We start from the raw sequence: 24,369 nt of genomic DNA on the forward strand, positions 1-24,369 counted from the left end.
GAGATCTGCTGCACAACAATATGAATACAGTTTACTGAACTGTACTCTTAAAAATGATTAAGATGGTAAATTTTATGTTATGTATTTTTTACCACAATTAAAAAATTTTAAATACTCTTAAAAGAATTTTAAAATACAAAAGATTACATATATGGTAATTCATAAATGTACCATTTACTGAACATTTATAATAGCACAGGCATTGGGTTATGTAACTTATACACATGATCTCCAGGTCTCAGCAATAATCCTGAAAAGTAAATATTACTGCCAATTTATGGACAAGGCTCAAAGAGAGTAAACAACCTGCTCAAGGTAATCAGCTAAGTGGCAGAACAAGAAGTTAAAGCCAGGTCTATCTGTGTCAAAGTACAAACTTCCTCTATGTCTGCAAAATGCTTTACAATTTCAAAGCACTTTCACAGACAGTTTATCAATAGTCTCCAAAGCAGAGTGCATGTATCTTAGAGGATGGGTAAAATCATCCATTGGGATGCAGTAAAATTTTTTTTACCTAAAAATTAAAACAAGAAATGAAGCTTTACTGACATTGAATATATAACCCTAATACTTTTCCTGGACCACACATCAGTCCGTGAAGTCATCTCGAGGGAACTGTGAAGTTGTCCTAGGATGGAGGGGTTGACAGTGGTGCCTTCCCATCTTGAGCCCGGTCCTCTCCGTGGGACCTCTTTCTCAGTCTGGTACTACCACACACTAGTTGCTTAAGACAGAGACCTTCCTTCCTGCCTTTTCACTCACAGGCCATAAGTATCAAGTCCTGCCTATTCTATCCTTTAACTCAACACTGTCTGACTCTCTCCATCACTACTGCTGCTTTATTACATTCAGGCTTCCATCATCTCTCGTCTTGATTACTGAAATAGCATGCTAACTCCTCCTGCCTGCAAGTTTGCCCCCTTAACCCATGCACCATACATGCCATTCTGCCTTGCACACATTACAGCTAGAGGAACTACTTGTGGTTCTTTGAAGGAAAACATGCCTTTTCACCTCCAGACATAGCACCTGCTGCTCCCTTTGCCTGAAACACCCTCTGTTCCTCCTACAGCTGGATAACTCCTACTCATACTCTAGAACTCAGCTCACTAAGTTGTCTAAAAAGCCTTCCATAAGCCCCTCAAGTCTGAGGGAGGGACCTCCCTATGCTCTTCTATGGCACCCTATGCACCCCCTGGTAGCCCTTATCATTTTGTAAAGTAATCACTGTTTACTTGTCCATTTCCCCACTAGACTCCTGAGCATAGAAACGGTGCCTTTGTCAGTACTGTGTTCCCAGTGGGCCTGTGCCTATAGCACAGAAGGGTTTTGATAAATGCCTACTGAACACACAGAGGAATGCCAATCTGAAATGTGGAAAAGAAAAAAGCAGTAGTCTTTGACACTTACAATGTGATGTCAGGGGGTTAAATATCTAGACTACCAGCCTTACAAAACTGTATGAGCATCAGTACAGAACAGATAGGAAAGCACTCTGAATAACAAATACCATAAACTTTAAAGGGAGTCAAGAGGAAGTGCCAAGAACTATTCTAAGCATAGCAACATTAGAGAAATAAAAAGAAGCAAAAACTCTGGTTCTTCTTTTCAAGTAGTTTACAAAAACAGATAAGTATGTATACACATATACACACACATATATGTGCATATACACAGAATAACCACAACTGAGAACCAATTTTTGTTGACTGGATGAATAAACACAAAGTGAATACAGGTAGTATTCTACACAAAAGGCTGAAGATTTCCCAAAATACATTATGTCCCTAGAATCTTGAGACAACATCAGAATGTTATAAACAGAAATTTAGGCTAATAATACTAATAATAATAAAATAAATACAATCAGCAATCTGCGGCATTTAAATATTTTTTGAGGACCTACCATGTAGCAGGAGCTTTGAAAGACATAAAGGTATATTAGAAATGCATCTGCCACACACAATGCAATGATAACATAAGGTAGAAAGTGCTAAATGACAAGCGGAAGGCACAATATATAACGAAACCTCAGGAGGAAGATATCTGATCATGGAGCCTGGAGGGTACGTGGAGGAGGTAACATTTGCCTGAAGTCTTAGATAATGGCTAAAATGTGGATCTGCAGCAGTAGGAAGAAAAGGTGGACTGAGGAAACAGCTTGAGCAAAAACAGAAAAAAAATTTTAATTTGAAAAAAAATTTTAAATGTATGTATGTAAGAAACTATGTTATTCTATTTGGCTGGAGGTATAGGGAATAAGACTGAAAAGGGAAGTTGTACATCTTTGAAATGATAGGCTTTTAGACTTTATTTTCAACATTATTTAGCATCATCATGCATTCTCCCTCCCTTTCTGTCTCTCTCCTTCCCACTCTCCACCCTCAGGGGGCAGCACACACGTGGGAGTGAGGAGGGCAGGAGGACAGGATCAGAGTCAGAGAGCCAGTGAGTGAACATACAACTGCTCCAGAGAAAAATAATGGGTCCTAGTTTCAAGAAACTCACTGGCTTGACCTGCCACTATTTTACTATAGTATGAATTATTACAAATTGTTAAACACTTAAAAAAAAAAAAAAAGGTACTTACTGATTTCTTATTAGGCTGGCTGCTGTCATATCCAGTGGTAACATCTCGTACATGCAGTATAGGAAATGTCCCACAAAATTTGGGGTACTCTTTTGGAGAATCAAAATTGCGAAGCCTTTCAAATATACTTTTGATGGTAGTTGGATCATAACACAAGAAATATGAAGTTTTTGAAATATGATAACCATATCTGCACAAAGATTTAAAATGTTAAAATCAGATTTCAAGACACTCTTTAGAAAAGTATGTATTAAAGATAAGACTATTCAGTGTTATGCAGAAAGTGGCAGTCCTTAATGCAGATAATTTTAGTACTTTTAAAAAAAGAATGACTATTCCTCAAAAACAAATTTCAAAAGCTAAAATTAAGACAAAAAAATGAAAAATTTAAAATGCAAAATGTGTAACAGTAGAACTTACTTTTCATAAACCTTAATCAGTTGTTGTTTCAATGTTATATCCATGGTTTCCAAGTAAGATGCCATCTCGGCAACAACGGCGGCTGCACTCACCCCATCTTTATCCAAAACTGAAGTTCCACACAGAAAACCTGAGAATTAAAAACATCTTTAAAAAGGAGGAAAACATAAGCATACACATATAGATATAGTTACAATGGTTTTACATTTCTTCAGCAGGACCAATGAATTAAAAAGCCTAGTAGTAAATGAAACCCACTGATACTGAAGGTATTTAGGGGACCTTTAAGGGTTTTTTTCCTGATGAGAAATGCATCTACATATTTCTGAGTTCTCGGTGGTTTTTACAACTCAAAATGCAAAACCAGATGACAAAAATTCCTATTTTAAAAAATGCTCTCATTCAAATTTCAAACATTTTAATATTTACCACATACCAATAGACTCTTCAAATGAAAAAAGGACTTCTTTCCCATTTTCCAGGAGGTCTTTTATCCTACTTCCAATCCATTTAAAACCTGGTAATGTTTCCTGAAATGCAGAGAAGGCCACCCTTGTTAAGTGACTCATAAAAATACATATTAGAGAAAAGCCTGTCACTAAATGCACATAACACTTTCATAATGATCTGTTATGGTCTTTGGTCTACAAAGACTTATATATTGGTAAACATATGGTCATAAAGTACATGGATATACACACTGCCACAACTGATGACCTACTATTTATCGAGCACAGTAGTAGGTATTTTATACCAAACATAATCCAATAAGTGGTGATGTATACAGTCACAAAGTAACATAAATACACACATACATTATGATCATCTATTTATCAAGCACTCTAACAGCTGCTTTACGTCATCATCTTTTTTAATGCTCACAAAAACTCTTTTGCTGAAACAGCGGCTCAGAGGTTCAGCAAATTTGCTCAAGATTATGCTGCATATAAAAGATGGAGCCAGGATTCAATTATACTGCTTCTCAGAAACTTTCCTGCAAGCTGCTTTATAAGCATTAATGTAAGATTGCCTATGAAGATTGTAATTTAGTCCCCCTGAGTAACCAAATGCCATAAAGCTTTTAAATGATGCACTTTCAGCACTATCTCAACATGTATATGAACCACGTGTACCTTACCATAACACCATGGCTCAAATAAATACATCAAGAAACTTACTAAGTCCTTCTTTGGTCATTTTCATCTGTTGAGCTACTATTCATTTTAAAGACATGAACTGTTTTAGCGTCGAAAGAGTGTGTGATGCCCACTGACTCCAGAGTTCTCCATTACTAATTTAAGATTCCTTATTCACCTCTCTATACCTCCTCACTGGAAAAAAAATAAAAAAAAAAAACCTCTGCTGCACTGCCCACTACCCCAATGAAAACAAGGAAGGAAATTTATAATACTAGTCTTCAGAATCATGTTCTTTTTTTCTCTTTTGTGCTCATTATACATTTTTCTTACCACAAGGAAAAGGTTCAGGCTTCAATAAATTCTCTTCTATTTTGCTATCTGTATTTTAGAAAGCCTGAAACTGTAAGTTCTGTATCATTAAGGTACAATTTTCTTTTATTCAGTCAATTAGTGTTAAGACCTATAACTTGACTGTGACTCAAGAAAAATGCCCAGAGGTGACTTTTTCACTGATAGTTGGCAAAGATGGCAGTGGAGAAGCAATTTAATTGGCATTAGTAAAAAATGGTCAGCCTAACTGCCTGAGGCTCACAAAGGTTAATGATTTGGGCTGAGAGCGAATCATTACTTGTTTTTTGGATGTAGAATCACTGAGTCTTAATTTGCAATTTAGAAGACTACTTCAAGTTTCTTAAGACTGAATTCTAAGAGCCTAAACAAGCAGTCAATGACATATATAATTTTGGAGAGTGGAGTTTCTGTTACTGATGAGGTCACTGGGAACCAGATTTTCTCAGTATGAAAACTAGGTGCTGTTGCACAGAATAATAAACATTAATGCAATTTTTAAAGAACATCTTATCTTACTAGTTTCAGAAATTCACATACAGGATGAATTTGGCTCAAGGTGTCTAAACGATCAAAAAGATTAAGCAAGTGTTAACAGAATTAGGAAAAAAAAGAGGGAATTAGGAATAATTCCTAAATCAATAAATCAGTATCAAAAATCAAAAATCAATAAAAGTCAGTTTTACTGGGGCGACAACTTCAATTTATAGACAGGTTTAGAAAAGTAGCACGCAGATATTATCTATTCTTACTTCAAAATGAAATCCTTCTTTAAGAGCAATTGCCTTCAAAATTTTGGAGGAGACTGTGGTGGCTAACATATAAACATCCTTCACATCAGCGTTTTTTGATTTATTTTTCTTCCAGCAATCAAACATCCACCACCCAAATAAAGCTGCCAACTCATTCCCTGTGAAAACTTTCCAATCACCACTGCAGAGAGAATGAAAATTCAAGTCAAGACCTCTATAACTTGTCATTAAAACTTTTTGATCCAAGACCTACAATATAAATTACCATCCTTCACATAGGAAAACCCAAACACTACCGCATGTGATTTTTGAGAAAACATTTATTACTTCTTTCCTAACTGTCCAGGGTGAGCTTAGGGTAGGAATGGCAACAATGTCCTCTGAAAAATTATTACACTGTGACTTTAATTTTCCTGCTTAAAGAGAAAAAAATTATAGTATGATGTCTTCTTTATGTAAGGACATTTGTCACAACACTATAACGGCAAAAATACACAGCAACCCAAAGAATCAAGATTAGGAGCTGATTGCATTGATAAAGTAATCTGCTGGGATATTCTGCCATTTTTTTTAAATTGGAGTATAGTCAGTTTACAATGCTGTGTCATTCTGCCATTTCAAAAATTAGTATTTTAAACAAAATTTAAGGACAGAGAAAAATGCTCCCAGTACAATATCAAGTGGAAAATAATCAAGATATAAAGCTAGATATAGTATGATCACAATTATATAAAAAACAAATATTTCTTAACTATTTGAATAGAAAAAACACGCGAAGGAAAAGTCAAAATATCATCCTAGCTGGTTATCTCTGGATGGTGGACTTATAAGAGATTTCTTTTCTTTTTTTTTTTTTTAAATTATTATTTCCAATGAGCCTGTAAGACTTAAAATCAAAAATTGTTTTTCAAAGTGTAAGCTTTTTATCAAGTAAGAGGTTCTACTTACTTCTCCTGAAGTTCCGCCACTGCCAGTCGGTCTGCATCAGGATCTGTGGCTAGCACTATCCGGGCACTTTCTTTCTCTGCCAGTCTCAAAGATAATTCCTGAAATGGTGACCCAAAAAGCTGAATTGCATTGAAGATGGTTAAATTTAATGTTCATATTCCTAAATATAGGCACTATGTTAAGTGATATGAATTTTACAAGGAATATAGTTTGGATAAATTTAAAATAAGCCTAGAAGTAGGGATATCCACTATAGAGATTTCAAATAAAGCAGAACATGTGGCTCTAATATAATTTAAAAGATGTAAACTAAAGTGGTTTTAGCTTTATAGGCAATCTTTGAATTGTCAATGAGTTCTACTCACTCGATAAAGTTTAATACAGTAATAATAATTTAAATATAGAAAAAAAATACCAGCACAGATTCTCCTTCTTCAGGATTTGGGCATTTAACAGTAGAAAAGTCTGGATCAGGATCTTTTTGTTCTGGTACTGGAATTGGAGGCTTAAAACCAAATACTTGAAAAGCCAACTGCACATAGTCATGTCCAACTCCATGAAAAGATGTATGTATAAACTTCAAGGTGGTCTTTGAGTTTAACTCCCTGTAAAGGAAAATCATCATTCAATCAATATTATAAAACTCATTACTTGTGATATAATTAAAATAAGCTAGAGAAAAAGCTAAAATATGTTGTGCTAGGATAGGGAAGATATACTCAACAAGCCAGGATGTTTTCTAAAAGTAGTGTTAGCTATTTATGGAATAGTTATAGAAATATGAAAATAGGGAAGGAAAAATCAAGTTTTACAGGAAATTTCCTGATCTTATATAGAGTGAATACATATATTCAGCTATAATTTTTAACAGCTTTATTGAGAGGTAATTAATATACTATACAATTGATCCATTTAAAATATACAATTCAATGGCTTGCATTATATTCACAGAGTTGTTCAACCATTATCATAATCAATTTTAGAACATTTCCATTACCCCCAAAAGAAACCCCATACCCCACAGCTGCCACACTCTAACCTTCCCATTTCTTCCAGCCATGGGCAAATACTAGTATACTTTTTGTTTCTATCTCTACAGATTTGCCTACTCTGGATGTTTCACATCAATGGAACCATATACTATGTGGTCCTTTGTGAGACTGGCTTCCTTCACGCAGCATGTTTTTAAAGTTTATCCATGTTGTAGTATGCAACAGTATTTCATTTCTTTTTACTGCTGAATAATATTTCATTGTATGGATATACTACATACTTAGTTAATGGATATTTGGGTTATTTCTACTTTTTGACTATTACGAATAGTACTACTTGGCTATAATTTTAATATAATAAATAGCCATCACATTTTTATCTGTATTTCTTTCCCTTATTTGTTAATCTTATTCTAAGGTAATATTATCCTATATTCCCACTTGAATACCTGTGAAAACAGATCTTTTGCAGATCTTCCATGTATCTTCTACAAATGTCCTGCAGAGGATCTCTCTTCAGTGGGCTGGTATCCACTAAATTATCATTCCAGGAACCATTCCAGGGTTCCACACACTCTTCTATACATTTCAGAATTTCTTTATCATGAGGAGATGTGATCTGAGCACCATTTTCCCAATAAACCTAGATGATGGGTAAACACAGCTATAATTACTTGAAATGTTGGCCATATGGTTTATTAGCTACAGTAGAGATATCTGACTTTTAAAGAAACATATCAAATTAATCAAGCAGAAAATGTCAACATTGGATTAATTTAATACCCAAGGATATTGATGGCAATGATTCCACAGGGATTTCTCAATAAAATGATCATGTATTATTTTCTCTTTTAGAAGTATGCTTTAATAACAATACAAATAAAATATAAGGGCATCACTATAACATTATAATATGCATATACTTTAGTGTCCAATCATAATCTTAGATCTATAACTATGTATTAAAGATAATCTAAGAAGCCATAAAACTTGATACTGTGAAATTTTAGCATTATACAGTGGTTCTGTTATATGACAACAAATTATTTTTCAGTTATAAACTAAAGTAGAATTTATGTCACACTAAATAAAGTTTGTATCAGGAAAGACAATTAACATGCTAGTTATTCACATACATTTCAGTATATGTACTTACAGTATTTAATGAAAATACATTTCATTAAGTTGTCAGTTTGTCAAGTAGCCTGATCAACAAGACATTAGGAACAGTTAACCAAAAAAGCAAGAAAGTGTATTTCTATACTTCGCAGGCTCTCAAAGTTAAAAGGGACTCAGCTTAGAGAGTATCTGAGAGTATCTATACTAACTTCTCCCATGTATTTGACATGGATCCCCTCTACTACATCTTGAATGAAGGAAAGAATACATTTGAGTATATACTATGTCCTAAGCTCTGTGCCAAGCAATATGGGAGATAAGATGACCTAAAAATTCTCACTCTATCAATACCTCAAAATGCTAGATAAAATAGGAAAAATATTATCTAAAATGCATAGCTTAGTCCACAACCTTCTTTCCCCTTCCTTCGAAAGGGAAAACTCCAGGCAGTGGGGAAAAAAAGGAAAGAATGGAAAACCAGAGTGATAAGGCTGTGGGCTGAAGCCTTGGCTGCCTGGGGTTTGGGAATTGTTCATTTATCTGGTTCTTGAGTGGTAATGCCCATGTGGAAGGTAGGAAATTGGAACTGAGATGCCCCTCTTAGAGGAAATATAGAATAGAAAAAGTTCTGCCCACTGTCATTGAAAGATGATGAGGAAGCATGTATGTTTCTTTTTAAGTTCTGGGTGATTAAAAAATTTCAAATCTGAGGTCCAAAGTAAAACCGAAATTACTCCTTGCCTCTGTAACTGGTAATACTACCCACTTAGCTGGCCAGGGCCAAAATCTTAGATTAGTATTAAATCTTCTTTTCCCCAGTAAAGCAGAGCTCTGTGTGCCTGGAGTCCTTCTACCCAAGATGAAAAAAGAATATAAGATCACAGACTCATCACCCAGGAGTCCCAAACAATACTCAACATTGTGCCATATCGTCTGTCCACCCCTCCAGACCCACTCTTTACCCTTCTCCACCCTATTTTCTGCCATGAAGCCTGACACATCAAACAGGTCCCATGGCCAACAGGGAGTCCCAGCAGAAGGTTGGAGGGAGAGGAGAGTGAGGTCAAGGTACCATTCTTACGGCTCTCTTCCTGCAAACTCCCATTCGTTCTTCAAGTTCTTGGTACAAAATGACTTTATTTCTAAACTGGTAGAGAGGATGGATTTGAGATGGGATCGGGAAATCAAAAGTAGTAAGGTACCAAAAGTAAAAAGACCGCTGAAGAGACTTGTTAAGAGTACATATTGAGAAGTAATAAGTAAGGGCCATTAGGCATACATGTTTCTATCTTTCTGTCCCCAATGTCTACCTCTGCTCCCTACTATAAAAAATATATTCAGCACATATTATTTAAATAAAATAAGAACTATGAAATAAGCAAAGGTCAGGAGTCCAAGTTTACCTTGTATCCATTGTCTTCTTTGCGGTTGTGAGATGCAGTAATCATTACGCCTGCAACTGCTTTGAGCTCCTGGACTGCATATGGCTGAAACAAACACACAAACAAACACTGTCATTCCATTTTGTTTCCTAGCTGCTCATAAATTTGACGTAAGAATAACATTGACTGAAAAATTGGAAAAGATATTAAGATATAAATGGCCTAAAACCTCAATAATCAAGCCCAGGCTCACTGGGTATAAAGCCACCTAACTGTTAGGTCATCAGTAACCACTTACCTGTTAGACTAAATGGCTTTTTTTCTCCCCACTTTCATTTAACTTAGTCCTATAATTATTTTGTTCATTTAACAAATAGTTAACACCTACTATATGCCAGACACTCCACCAGACTCTGGAGATGTAAGAAGGGAACAGAATCATAAAATACTAGAGCTGGGAGTAAATTTAGAAATCATCTAATCCACCACATTTTACACACTGTAAGTTTATTCAACATTAGGCAATCATAAAGGAGAAGATACAAGGGTAGAACCACTCTGTGGTCTTATATCATATAAAGGTCAAATTACCATCTTCTCTCCCAAAGTTAATTCCCAGGTTGAATTTCCCTTTTTATTTGTAGTTATTATTTGTCTATCTAGGATGTTCCCCCTACTCCTTCTACCATCATATCCAGCTTCTCTTCTGGCCATGGTGGGGGGGGGGGGGTTGGAGTGGACACATGACCCCGGGCTGACCAGAATAACCTATTCCCTTGATGATTTAACTCAGAGACTGCCTCATAACCCAAATCTGGTCAGAGTTCTTTTCCAAGATGTTTCTGCTGCAGATAGTCAAGGAAGATAGCCTTTTGACTCAAAGTCATGGTGATAAAGGGTATGAATTTGGGACTGCTAAAAATAACTTCTTTAGCAGTTAGAGCAAATCTACCACAGTAAGAGAGGAAGGCCAACACACAGTTACAGTGGAACTGGTAAGCAGTGGCAGAATATTATAGGAATGTTCTACATTTCTGGGCCCTCTCTGGTTTCCACCATTTATTAGGGCTAAATGTTTAACAATTCCTTCAATTCTTTAAAATTCTAAAGCCACTTAGCTTTATTTCCAATAAATCACTAGTAACAATTTAGAGAGACATTATTTAATTCTCAAACATTTGGTAAAACTTGCCCACATAATCATCTGGACCTGACATTTTTATTTTGAGATTAAAAAAAAAATCAGTTCAATTTTTTTTCAGTTTTGATATATCAATTAATCTAGAAAATGAACCAGTTCTCCTAAGCTTCACATTTATCTGCATTATGTTGTTTAGAATATTGTAGTTTTCTTAATCTCTACTGTGTTTATTATGCACTCCTTTAATTCTTTATCTTTTCTCTTTTTTCTTGAGCACCCTTGCCAGAGCTGTCCATTTTATTATTTCTCTTCAGAGAGCCAACTTTTGTTTTGTTGATACTCTTTTTTTATTTCCTATTTATTTTCCTCATATCTTTATTTCCTTTCTTTTACTTTTTTGTATTTATTTTCTTTCACTTCTAACATACTAAGTTAAAGTCTTAGCTCATTATTTTAAATCTTTTTCCCCTAATATATTCCTTAAGACTATTAATAAGTGACTTCCTTAAGTAGGGCTTTAGTTAAATCCCATAATTTTTGCTATTTATTGTTTTCAATGTTGCTCAGTTTTTAAATATAGGCAGTTGCTTTGCAAAGTTCTGAAATACATAATACTATATTTTAGTCAAACAATGCCAGTCTCCCAACATATTCAGATTTCAGTTACCACGCTACACTAACTGTAACTGCATCAAGTACAAGCTTGGCTGCTAGCTCTTCAGTCCAAAATAATTATGTATATAAGAAATCCATTGTGATCAGTGTCAAATCATGTCACTCTTTTGAAGTCTGTCAGTGATCCATCACTATGCATCTATCTTGTTAGTCAGCTCTCACAGACAGCAAAGCACGTAGTTGTGTTGTCTCCTTATCTCCCAGTGATAAATCCATGTGACAGTGTGCAAAAATAGAGTTACAGAAAAAAAAAAACTGGGAATGTTGACACTGCTGTCATTCAAGAGACTTTAGATATGCAACCAGTCAAGCTTAGCAAAGGTGAACATATGGATACAAATGAGGTATGTGGTTGTGATAAAGAGGAGGAAGATGTCTCAGAGGAAGTGATACTGGCAAAAAAGGAATATATTTCACAACAGTAAAAATACAAAAGATAAAATGTAGAAACCTGATCCCGACTTAGAAAGGAATGTGATACTTCACCAAGACATAGAAAAGATGCTCATTCATATTGTTAAGTTTTATGACAAGAAGCACTGGTCATTCTTGATAAATTTTTGACAAAGAAATAAAATACTTTATTTCTCAATGTTTCTAGTGTTTTAAATTACAGTAACCAAACAAATATTAGTTCTAGTATTTATTCTTCGTACATTTTAAACCAAGAGCAAGGGTGTATTTAAGGTTTTGGAAAAAAGTTTTTAAAGGTCACAGAACAATTGTAATTTTTCTTGTTGATTATTAAGATTGCTTTGCATGGTTTTAGCTTACATGGTTATCTTTACAGATAATCATGCAAAGCAAGGATGCCTGTAGTTTCTGATTCTCATGATGATACCTTCCTTGTCATAAATTATTTACAAATGTGTTTTTAAAATTCCAAACACACTGGGTTTTGTGGGTTTATTTTGAATCTTACTGTATTGGTATTCAGGTTTACGGCTCGATAAGCAATCCTCTGGTATTTGACGAGATTTCCTTTGTGACCCTGCTTGATAAGAATGAATATCCTACCATCACTGAATACAGGGTTTACACACTTACACACACACACACAACCAGATCAAGCATGCTAACAGTGTGGTCATTTATCCTTAATAATTTTTGCCTGCCTGATAAGTCACTTTCTGAAAGAAGACTATTAAAATATCCCACCATGACTGTGGACTTGTCAACTTTTTATAGATCAAATTCTTAAGTGGCTCAATGCATGCTTTTTGAATGAAAATAAATTCAGAGAAAAATTCGTTTTATGTCCTTTGTATCACTTAATACAGAACTGTATGCATGACAAAGATTTGAATCCTGGCTGATTTAAGAAATCTTTCAAGAGCAGCAATCTGTATGGTCAATAACACAGCACACTTACTACAAAAGGTGTAGGAACATATCTTGAAAAAAGGTACACAGGAATATCTTTGGCCAGTAAGACTGCAGCAGTGAGTTTAGCAAGCCTAAAAAAAAGATAGAGGATTCACTTAGTCCTTAGCTTACCATACTTTTTAAAAACCAATCTTCCAGAAAACAAATGTTTCATATTACAATTATTATGAATATATATAGTAGCCTACTACAACCAGTTCTTACAATTACTAGTTTTTTAAGCTTCAGGTTTCAACTTCAAAATGTTAAAGAAATAAGCTTTTTTTTTTTTTTTAAAAAGGAGCTTAACAATGAACAGAATTGACATTTTAATTTTTTCCTTTTTCCTCATTCATCTTTTTTTTCAATTTTTGAAGAAACATATATTTTTAAAATGAGTAAATAAAAGATGGAATGTAGAGCTTGTTGAAGGAGATCTTTCTTGCAGAAGGTTTGGCTGTGAAGGCAAGGCAGGGTCGGGGGAGGTGGAGAAGGGTGTGTGTCAGGGGAGCAGAGTCTGTTTTAGAATGTGGATCTGAATGAGACTGTGGATGCAGGAGGACAGTTGGCACACTCCTCATTCATCTTTTGATGGCTCTTTTAGTAAGAAATAAAACCTGCAAAAGGCAAAAAGACTGGAGGCAAGTGAAATAAGAGACTTCAATAAACACAATATGCATAATTACCTCCTGAAAAAAAGTATCACTATGTCATGATTATCTGTGTGAAAACACTCTAAAACTAATCAAATGAATCTATAATGAGAGAATATAAGCTATATAATTAGTCTTACTTAGTGCCTTTGCCAAAATATTAAAATCATAACATAAGTTATGATGTCATTCTAAATACTAACACTAAAATTTAAAAATTTTACTCCTTTCTGTTTTAAAAACCAAAGGTTATCTCTGAAATGCTTCTATTTCAGCCTTAAAATAAACATTAGCATGTGATCACACTTCTGTTTGATGGTTTCCTGTTTCAGAAATCCTATTACTGGGCATAAAATTTTTTTAAGGTTTTATGACAATCCAGCTTAATCTCTGAAACAATGAACACTGTACCTCTGGCTGCTGCAGCTGCTAGTTACTTGACCCCGGGTGTCATACCCAACGACAAAACCTCTCTGCTTGAAGTCTGAGAAACATCTCTCAAGGTATTTGTACATCCCCTGAAGCAGACAAACACAAAAGATTAGTTCCTGACTAATGCCTGCTTTTTCTACGACTTAAAGTTTATTCTTTTTGTGGGTTGTTTGCAGCTTATTGGCTCCCAAGGAACTGGCTTCCTCTTTTTGTTCATGTTTACCAATGTGGGAACAATAATGTTAATCTTCAAATGTGAGATGATGAACATCTATTTCCTGGAGTTTCAGATACATTTAATACCACAGAAATAACAATGAAGTAACTGTTAAATTCAATATGATACATAAAACATTAGGAAAAAAAGATGGGTCATAAGAATCAGTATGTTAGAAGAGCCCCCCCAAATTGTTTCTTGCCTTAAGGCTCTAGAAAACAAAATTTTGACAATTTTATACCTCACTAAATCATATGATTGAAGCTAACTAAAAGATTTGACCTGTTAATGACATAAACATTTTAAATTAGCAACATAAACCTTCACTAGAACATTTCTTAGGGTGGCTGATCCTATTCCTTTGTTTTAAAATCTCACAGAAAGAAAATCTCATAAACAAGGAAAATTTGTAGTCAAAGGTGACCAAAAATATGAAATGAACTATTTAATACTGAAAATATCAAAGCAATCAGCTAAAAGCACTTAACTATCTTATGAATGATTTGCTAACTTTACCACTTTCATCTATAAAAATAACACTTTGTATTATTATAGTCCTTTTAAAAACTACTTTCACAAATGCTGCCATATTTAATCCTCATAACAGCCCCCAAAAGAAAAAAATGCATAGTTCTATTTTTGTCTCTGTCTTTCGACATCTTTTCCAAAAAAGAGGGGACAAAGTAAGATTGAAGCTCTATTTAATGACTTGTCCCAACTCATTCATTCATTCAACTAACACTGAGTTATACTGATTTGTTGAAGACCTACTATATGGTATGCACAGCTAAGTAACTATGTGGCAACACCAAATGAGGCCCCAGTGACTTCTGGACCATTCTTTCCTGGCTCTTCCAAGTATAATTATTATCAACCTATTCCCTATGAGAGAGAGAGTGAGTGAGTGTGTGTGTGCTTACTATAGTTCAAATTGGCTAGTTTCACTAACTTATTTATATTTCTAATGATGACAGTATCCTAAAATCTCACAGAATCTCATATTATTCTCTGGTGTAAAACTCCATCTTGTCTTATCCCTCTATACCTAGATTCTGAAAAGGGCTAGGGTTTAAGAATCAGATTCCATCTGGCTTTTCCACTTCACACAATGGAATCTCAACTCCTCTAAAAATGTGCACTTTTATAGCAATTGATTTTCAAACACATTCTCTACCCCTTTTTGTAAAGTCAAGGAATCTTCAGTTAACAAGAAAGCTTATAGAGAAACCCAATGTATAAAAAAAATTGAACTGAAGCACTTCTGGACCAGGGAAAGAAAAGGGGTGGGGGCAGGAGGTGGCAAGAATCCTACCTATTCAGTCTCTTGTCATCCTTTCTTCCCCATTCCCTGCATTAGCTCTTGGCTTTGGAGAATTTCCTCAGAACAAGGTTAAAGATGATTTACTGTTTGGCAGTATCGATTAGAACTATACCTACTAAGTAATTCTCTAGTCCAGAACTATTTTTAGTACACACTAAATGCATTTTGGCCTCCAAAGTGGAGTCCCTTGTGAAACAGTAAGGACAATTCACTGGTAAGAGAAGTAATTTGTTTCTAGAGTAAGTTGCATAAAAATGGGGAGAAATAAAACAAACTGTATCATACACTGTCTTAACTCTCAAATGATATGGAAAACCGTGTTAAAGGGAAACATTTTCAACTAAATTTCCCAAATACTCTGGTTAACCTTTATCAATAGCCATATGTCAAAATGAGTAATCAGCTTCTTTCTAAGTTTGCTTCTTTGTAGTAAATGAATATGTCAATATCCATTTCCTGGTTTCAAATCAAAGTAATATCGTCAAAAAGTTGACTATGGCAATGGAAATAACTCAATCAGAAAGTTAGCCTGCGACCTTGAGGATACATAAATGACTCCTAAGATAAGCCTTGTACAAGACCAAAGGTCCAAATTTATTCTACATTTTTAATTTACATGAAAGTACCTTCCTGGATATCAAAGTGGTTTTTCTTGTTGTTGTTGTTCTTTTTTTTTTTTTTTAAAGAAAAGGTCTAATTTATAAAGCAGAAAAATTAGAGTGATAAGAAGTACACATGTAATACTTTAAAATACTAACCTGTGTTGACTGTATTACTGTAAGGTCATTAATATAGCAAAATCCTGCCCCCATAGCAGAACGAAGTCCTGCAGTCCCAAAAGTCATTCGGCAACAAAGACGATCTCGCAGCTCCTTGTTCATCCCATTCCGTAAGAGATTTTCAATTTGTTCTTTTGTTTTGGGATTCTATAAAAAAAAAAAGTATTAACACTTAATCAGGATCACAAGTAGAGTCCTAATATGAAGCCCTTCTGAGGAGCCAACAAATATTATTCATACATTATAAGGTTCTACATTCACTGTAAGTTCCATAGTGCTACTAAATATTAGTATGTACAATAAAACAGTACCTGCCATTTACTGAGTCCCCAAAGAGGCCAGACCCTACTGAGGGTGGTTTACATATCTCTAATTGTCATACTTTTTAAATAACATGGTCAAGATTTTTTTTTTAACAAATTGAAAAACTTAAGAGCTATGGATCCAAAATAAACCTCTCAGCCAAAAATGAATCAATTAAAGTCCATATTAAGTTTTAAAAGAAACATGAAAGCTACTGGATAAACGCCATCACAACATGTCTACCAAATAATTCCTAAACATCTGCAACTGAAAATGACCAGATAAGGCTTACTGCTCTTTAAAGTCACAGAAAACTGTTCAATTTATCTATAGTAAAAGTTGACTATAAAGAAGTCTTAAGTGTTAAATGTGGACTTGGTTAAGAATGAGAATGAAAATTCAGTCCAAACGTGGCTCATGAAGCAGGACATGCCAACATCTTTATTTCAGGACTCTATTTCATTAGCACATACTTAAATGTATTTTCATAAAGCTCAAGGATGCCTATGACTGAAAACAGGGCTTCACAAATGAGTAGCATGTTTCAAATAGAAATGCATTTATAATAAGAAAAAAACTTAAATGGAGTTTTCTAATATCTTCTTTTTAGGAGAAAGAGTCAAATAATAAGAAAATAAGGTGAACCATAACTTCTCTCTTACATACTATACATAGTATGGATTTAGTCCATACTAACTGCTTAGATGGTCTACATCTGGTCTATACAATGATAATGAATATTCAGAATGATAAAAAAGGCACCTGAAAGATGCTAAATATTAGAGCACATTTGTACTTGTAAAGAAATAAAAACATATTAATATATAATTTAATCAAAAAAGCTTTTCTGATGACAGTAGAAATTAAAGCAACCAGAGTATGTGCTACAGACTAATGAGAAGGCATGGAAATTTTGATTAACTGAAATTGTAATCTGCTTAAAATAAATGGATGTTAAAAAAAAAAATATATATATATATATATACACACACATACACACACACACATAACTGACTCAAGGAGTTTCCATTTCATAAATGGCACAAAGAGCCTACATTGAAATATGAATAGCTATTAAGAGAAAAATCTAAACAATAAGATTATCTGTGCTACTATATATTATTCCAATGTCTAAGATAACAACAGATTTGATACAGAGGTCAAAAGACTTGAAGAGGGTTAACATTTAAAAACAGGTATAAGAACAACAAAAACTGAAAAGACAAAAATTTCAGTATTATAGAGGGCACAAAGCTGTGTCATTCATTAGTGACAATGAAACTGGGATAGCCTTTTTAGAGTGATTTTCCAGCAACTATCAAAATTTAAACATATTTTAAATATGCCTTTTGGCCCATAGATTCCTCTGACCACAGCAATACATTCACATAAACAAGATTCATTCATACATGAACGTTCACTGCAGTATCTTACTGGTAGTAGTGTTATAATCAATGTATTGATGAAGAGATTAAGATTTAGAGAGAGAACCTAGTAACACTGAGCTAATACTGGAGGTCTAGATAGGATTTGAATCCAGGTTGGTCTGGCTCTAAAGTCTATACCATCTCACTACAAACAAAATAATCATGTAGGGAAGGTTATTAATGCTTCTAATAATTGTAACTCCAGCTACAAAGCAGAAGATATCCCTTTTTATTACAGCTATATAAATATAAAAATGATCCGCCATACATGAATTTTATTAGGTTACTGAGTACTTCCTAATATTTGATTGCACAGCTACTAGAGTAGAGCCTAAAAATTCTATTCTCTGTTATACATCACAACCAGTAGTAATCTAATTCCTGGTTCTGAAAAAGCTTGTAAATTGGATAAAAACTAAAATGGATAAAGAATCATGATGCATTAGACATAAGCAAATTTTTATGGTAAAAAGAGCTAAGTGATAGCGACAGGCATTTAAAACCTACTTTAAGCTCAGAATCCTATACAATTTTATAGATAGACATTAAATTAGATGTTGATGTTATAAACATTTAAAAATATAATTAAAGGCTATCTATGTAGCCATGGTCATCATATATTTTCCATTCAGATAATGAAATTTTGTTGTTAAAAATCTTCAAATAACCATGTTTTTTATAAACCATAATATATGAAGATTCTAAAGAATTCCAAAATTATTTTAAAAATACTGTTTTCACAAGGTACTCAGATTAAATGAAAAGGAAAGCAAAGCAGAAGAGCTTATTAAGTGTTTAAATTTGCATAAAAAGAGGTATATGTACACTTATATATCACTCCAGAAATGCTCCATACAAATATAAGAGACTAAAAATAGTAATTACCTCTGATGGGGAAATCAGGGGCAAACTCTGAGGAAGAAAAGGACTTATCTTTATTGTCCAGTCTCAGTACTGTTTGGCTATATTATGTATGTATTACTTATTTTACGGTAAACATTACAGATATCCATGACAGCTGAGAAAAACCACTACTTGTGTATCTACATGAACACTTTTTGCTTCACAAACTGCTCCTTTTTCCTACCCACACAAAGCTATTAATAAGATCTGAATCTGTAAAACATATATTGGTGCTTTTGCAAATATAAACTATTGTTTGCTTTCTAAATGTGTGCCCTTATTTACAATTCGCTCATTACCTGAGAGTAGGAAAAGCTTTATCAGCAAAAAAAAAAAAAAAAAAATTGTTCAACTGTTAAAAAAAAAAAGCACCTCTAAAATTGTAAGTCAGTAGGAAAGTTGATTTACATGCTTTTTAGAAATGTACTTATTGATCTACTATGTAAAATGAAAACTTATTATTTAGAAAGTAAATGTATCCAACCTGAACTAAATTTGCTCTTAACTAGTATATTTTAGAATCCTAATAATTTTAGTACCCTAAAAAAAGTAATGCTGCAGAAAATCTAAAGAGATTTTAGTGACTAAACATGTTTTATACTTCATCAGGAATAAAGCTGTTTGTTTAGTATGAAACAGTAAACTAAAGAATACAGAATTAAAGCCATGCATTATTTTCAAATTTTACCTGTATACCAAAAATTTTCCTTTAGGTTCTAATCTTATGGATTGCTGCAATTTTATATGGCTGAAATGATGAAAAGAAACTGTCTTCTTATATACTGTGTGGAGTTTTTTGGGTTTTTTTTTTCCATATTGTAGGTCCATAAGATATAGAGAACAAACTAGTGGTTACCAATGGGGAGACAGAAGTGGTGAGTGACAAAGAGGGGTAAGGGATTAAGAGGTACAAACTATTACGTGTAAAATAAATAAGCTAAAAGGATATATTGTACAGCACAGAGAATATAGCCAATGTTTTATAATAACTTTAAATGGAGTATAATCTATAAAGTTTTTCAGTCACTATGTTGTACACTTGAAACTAATGTAATATTGTAAATTAACTATACCTTAATTAAAAAAAAATCTCTTCATTGTTCTTGCATGCCTCCGGTTCAGTTTCATTTCCCTGATCCATTTTATTATTCCATTTTATTATTCCATGTCTCCCACCTTAAGTTTTCTGCCCCCATATCCATCATCTGTTTCCTTCTTACTTAACCTTCAAGGTCCAGCTCAAATTCTACTTCTTACCTAATAAAGTCTTCCTGACTTTGAACTCCTATTGCTCTTAGAAACCAGTGCCAGATAGTAGACCCTTTAATTGTTGTTTATATTTAAAATTTTATTTTTAATTATTAATTATAAAGTACACCAATACACTTTTGTTTTAAAAATATACTAATAATACAAATAAAGCTACAGAGATCTTTAACTATTATCCTAATTCTTAGGCCCCTCTTTCAGGAGAGCCAGTATTGTTTGTGATGTACCCTTCTAGACCTTTACCTACATCTACATACTCATAGAATCATAGTTTTGCTTTATCTTTTTATTTTATTCATATGGCATCAAATTGTATGTGATGCTCTGTAACTTTTTTATTCCACTCAATACATCTCAGAGGTCCTCTCAACACATGTAGATCTATGCTATTCTTTTCAACTGCCGCAGTGTACCAGTTTATTTATCCTTTCCCCTACTAGTGGGCATTTAGGTTTCTTTCTAATTTTTACCTGCATAAATAATGAAATATTTCAGAGGTAAAATGACATGAGAAAATTCTGAAGCAGAAACCACAAAACAAATCCACTACTTACATTGAAGAGATTTTCTAACAAGGTAGGTCTGGTGAGCTGAAAGCTAAGATACCTTTGCATCTGAGAAGCACAGTATTTTTCATTTACATTATAATCTTCATACTCTTCTGGGCATTTCATATGACCGTTTCACAGTTTTGTTTGGTAAGAAACAGGGCTCGTTAAATTATCTGGTGTAAAATATCCCATGCAGGATTAGATACACTACCATTTTCTCTATTAAACTCCCAACACCAGAGGGCAGCAGCCTTAGTACTAATTAGCAATAATTCAGAGAGCAACTGATGAAAAAAATACTCCTTTAGTAAAATCTACACTAAACTACTAGTCAACATTTATTTTCGGGGCAAATTATTTGTCAAATACAGTGGAGGTATATGAAATAGGTAAAAACAATTAAATAAGCAAAACATGCTCTCTTTCTCCAAGGATAGGCGAAAGAAATCAAATTTGGATTATCTAGGGAGGAACCATGAAAATCTGAGCTAGTGGAACAAAACATTTACATTCTTTGGTTAATTTAATGTATCTTATAAATATAATTTGGGAGAACTAAATAAAGATAAATTCCTTTCCATTAGATTCTCCAGGCTTTCTGATTTTTCAAATAGGAGGAAAGGAAGAGATGCGGAAAACAATTTTAGATTAAAGATATATCCAAACAGGCTTCTAATGGCCTTGTAGAAAACTTGAAGGAACTAAACAAAAATCCTTTGTGAAAGAAAAAATAGGGCAAAGACGACCCCAAAATAAAAAGCAGAAGTAGCTAGTCTATTTTGTAATTTTCAGGTGAGAAAGAAGAAAGCAGTTTGAAATAAGAATCCCTTCCCTTTCAAGTATAAACATTTAAAAAATCCATAGACTTTAATTTTTAACAGTTTTAAGTTTACAAAAAATGAACAGATAATACAACGAGTTCCCATAAATCCTCCCATCTCACCCTAGTTTCCTGTTAACATCCTGTATTGGTGTGGTACGACTGATCCAATATTGATACAGCATTATGAACTAACATCCATAGTCTGTGCTGTACAGCTCTATGGGTTTTAACAAATGCACAATGCCATATAGTCACCATTATAGTATCATGCAGAATAGTTTCATTGCCCTAAAAAGCCCTTGTACTTCTTCTACTTCCATCTACTTCTTCCTATCCCCTAGTAACCCTTCTTGAGCTTTTTACTCTCTCAATAGTTTTGCCTTTTCCAGAACAACATATAGCTAGAATCATACAGTCTGCAGCTTTTTCAAAATGGCTTCTTTTCACTAAGCAGTTTGCATTTAAGATTTCTCCATGTGTTTTTGTGGCTTAATAGTTCATTTAAAAAGAATTGAAAGCAGCATCTTGGAGAGATACTTGCACATCTATGTTCATAGCAGCTCCATTTATAACAGCCAAGAGGTGGATGCAACCCAAATGCCCAAATGGGTGAATAAATAAACAAAATGTGGTATATAAACATCATTCAGCCTTAAAGAAGGATGTCTTTGCCACATGCTACAACAAGATAAATCTTGAGGACATTATGCTAAGTGAAATAAACCAGTCACCAAAAGACAAATACTGTATGATTCCACTTATATGAGGTATCTAAAGTAGTATGGTGGTTACCAGGGACTGGGGGGGAGGGGGAAAAGAGGACTTATTTAATGGGTATAGAGGTTCAGATTTGCAAGATGAAAACATTCTGGAGATTTGTTTCATAACAATGTGAATATAATTAATGCTATTGACCTGTACACTTAAAAATGGTTAAGATAGTAAATTTTGTTATGTGTTTTGTAACCACAATAAAAAAATTAAATTTTGTGTTTTGTCTTCAGGTTTGTCCTCACAATTGAACATAATGGAAGTACTAGGTTAAGACCATCTAAATATTGTTCACTCTATCCCCAGCAGTGAGTTTGGATAAAATTTCCTTCTCTCCAGGCCCACCTTGTCTTTCCTGAAGGTACTGAGATCAAACGGATTTTTTTCTTAAGCTCCATCAATTAGTTACTCAAAATCATGCCCTGTTTTAGTTTGCTTCATTTCTGAACCATAACTTGTTTATTCAGGTCTTTTTTCCTTCCTTCCTCCCCTCCCTCCTCCCCTTCCTCCCTTTCTTCCATCTGTGGATAACTGCTTTTCTTTTTTTGATGTTGTTGTTGCCAGAAATAACATGCCATCTTCATCATGCCATTAACACCTTCCAGCTTTTTATTATTTATGGTGTAGACGTTGCATTCTTTTTCAAGACACATTTCTTGAAGCCCAGTGTTCATCTCACACATTGTTGTAACATCTGGGATTCTTTACATTGGGCTCCTGGGGTAGTTCCCTTATGTCAGCTTGCTTCCCTCATATTTCCTATTTCCTTTCGCTGTAGGTTTCCTCAGCTTACACTTTTATATTTTCTATTGCATTTGGCAGAGGGTGGAGGGATACAGTCTTTCTTTTCCCCTTTGACTTCTAAGAGCTCATTCTTGTTCCTTGTTCGTAGCATCTTACTTTATTTGATAGAATAATTATCTTAATTTTAAGATTTTAAATTCCTAAGTTCCCTTACGTACCTCAGCTTTTTTCTTGGCCCATTGCTTTGATTATCTTATTTTCCATGCTGCTTGTTTTCTTTATATAACTTGATCCTTGGTTAGTCACTGATATCCACAGATTTTTCTGGGAAGCTGGCATAGGTTTTCTCTTTTTTGTACATATAGATATGTTTTCTGCTAGTCTCTTCTTAAATAGAATAGCCAATCGGGAGCTCTGTGTTTGTAAGGTGGGTTATTTTTCTAGGAATTTTGTTAGCACTAAGTACATTATGTAAACTTTGCAAAGAGTAACTAAAACTAATAGCATAATGAAAGTTAGGCAGAGTACAATGTGAGTGAGCTCTCATTTTTCATAGCATGTATTTGACAGATAACATCTAATATAAATCAAGGAAGAGCGGTACTAGCATATTATTTAGTGTTTTGATGATAGTCATGAGAGTAACTAAAAACAAACAGTTAAAAATGGTTTCTACGGAGCAAACTGAGGATGATAAAAAGCAATTAGGAACACTGCTTTCCATATAATCTCTTTGTACTATATTTTAAAATCATAAGCATGTATTTCTTTTCAATAAATGAAAATAAATTTTAAAATAAGATGTAGAAACTGAGGAGCAAATGTAAGAAATTTGGAAATAAAAAGGAAAAATGAATTTTATTTCCAAAAAAAAATAAATCCAGACCCTCATTTATCTGTACTAAATTTCTTGGACAGAGAGAGAATGTTGTTGCCAAGGAAACCAAAGCAACTGTTGAGCAGCAAATTCAGTTCTTTAAAAAAATTCCATGACAATTTATTCTGCAGGATATTATAGTCTATTCCATCTTTTACAAAAGCCAATAAAATGGTTTTAATGAGGTCTGTGAAACTTGGTTTATGATATTGCTAACATTTACTAAATATTCAGGTTACAGAGCCTAGTACAGTGATAAGAAGACTAGAGTAAAGGTCAGATGACCTAGGATCTAGTCACAAGACTACCACTTAAATGCCACATGTCCTTGAGCAAGTCATTTTCCTTTTCTAAGTTTCTTAACTTGTAAAAATGGGAATAACTACCACACAGGGTTGCTGTGAGAAGCAAATGATTAAGGCCATTTT

At 33.9% G+C, this 24,369-nt stretch overlaps 1 protein-coding gene across 1 annotated transcript in view; it reads right to left on the minus strand.

The window, feature by feature from the left end:
• The window catches only part of PGM2L1 (phosphoglucomutase 2 like 1), a 36,147-nt gene that overhangs the window by 6,612 nt on the left and 5,166 nt on the right, over positions 1-24,369 (minus strand). The window contains exons 2-12 of the mRNA XM_010989494.3: positions 16,253-16,420; positions 13,936-14,042; positions 12,879-12,963; positions 9,712-9,795; positions 7,639-7,832; positions 6,613-6,802; positions 6,198-6,295; positions 5,250-5,430; positions 3,447-3,540; positions 3,011-3,140; positions 2,591-2,780 (exon numbers count right to left, since the gene is read on the minus strand). Of these exons, the coding sequence (XP_010987796.1) occupies positions 2,591-2,780; positions 3,011-3,140; positions 3,447-3,540; positions 5,250-5,430; positions 6,198-6,295; positions 6,613-6,802; positions 7,639-7,832; positions 9,712-9,795; positions 12,879-12,963; positions 13,936-14,042; positions 16,253-16,420 (1,521 nt within the window). The remainder of the gene's footprint in view (positions 1-2,590; positions 2,781-3,010; positions 3,141-3,446; positions 3,541-5,249; positions 5,431-6,197; positions 6,296-6,612; positions 6,803-7,638; positions 7,833-9,711; positions 9,796-12,878; positions 12,964-13,935; positions 14,043-16,252; positions 16,421-24,369) is intronic.

This window comes from Camelus dromedarius, chromosome 12 (assembly GCF_036321535.1).
Source record: "Camelus dromedarius isolate mCamDro1 chromosome 12, mCamDro1.pat, whole genome shotgun sequence".
In the NCBI taxonomy this organism is placed as follows: Eukaryota; Metazoa; Chordata; class Mammalia; order Artiodactyla; family Camelidae; genus Camelus; species Camelus dromedarius.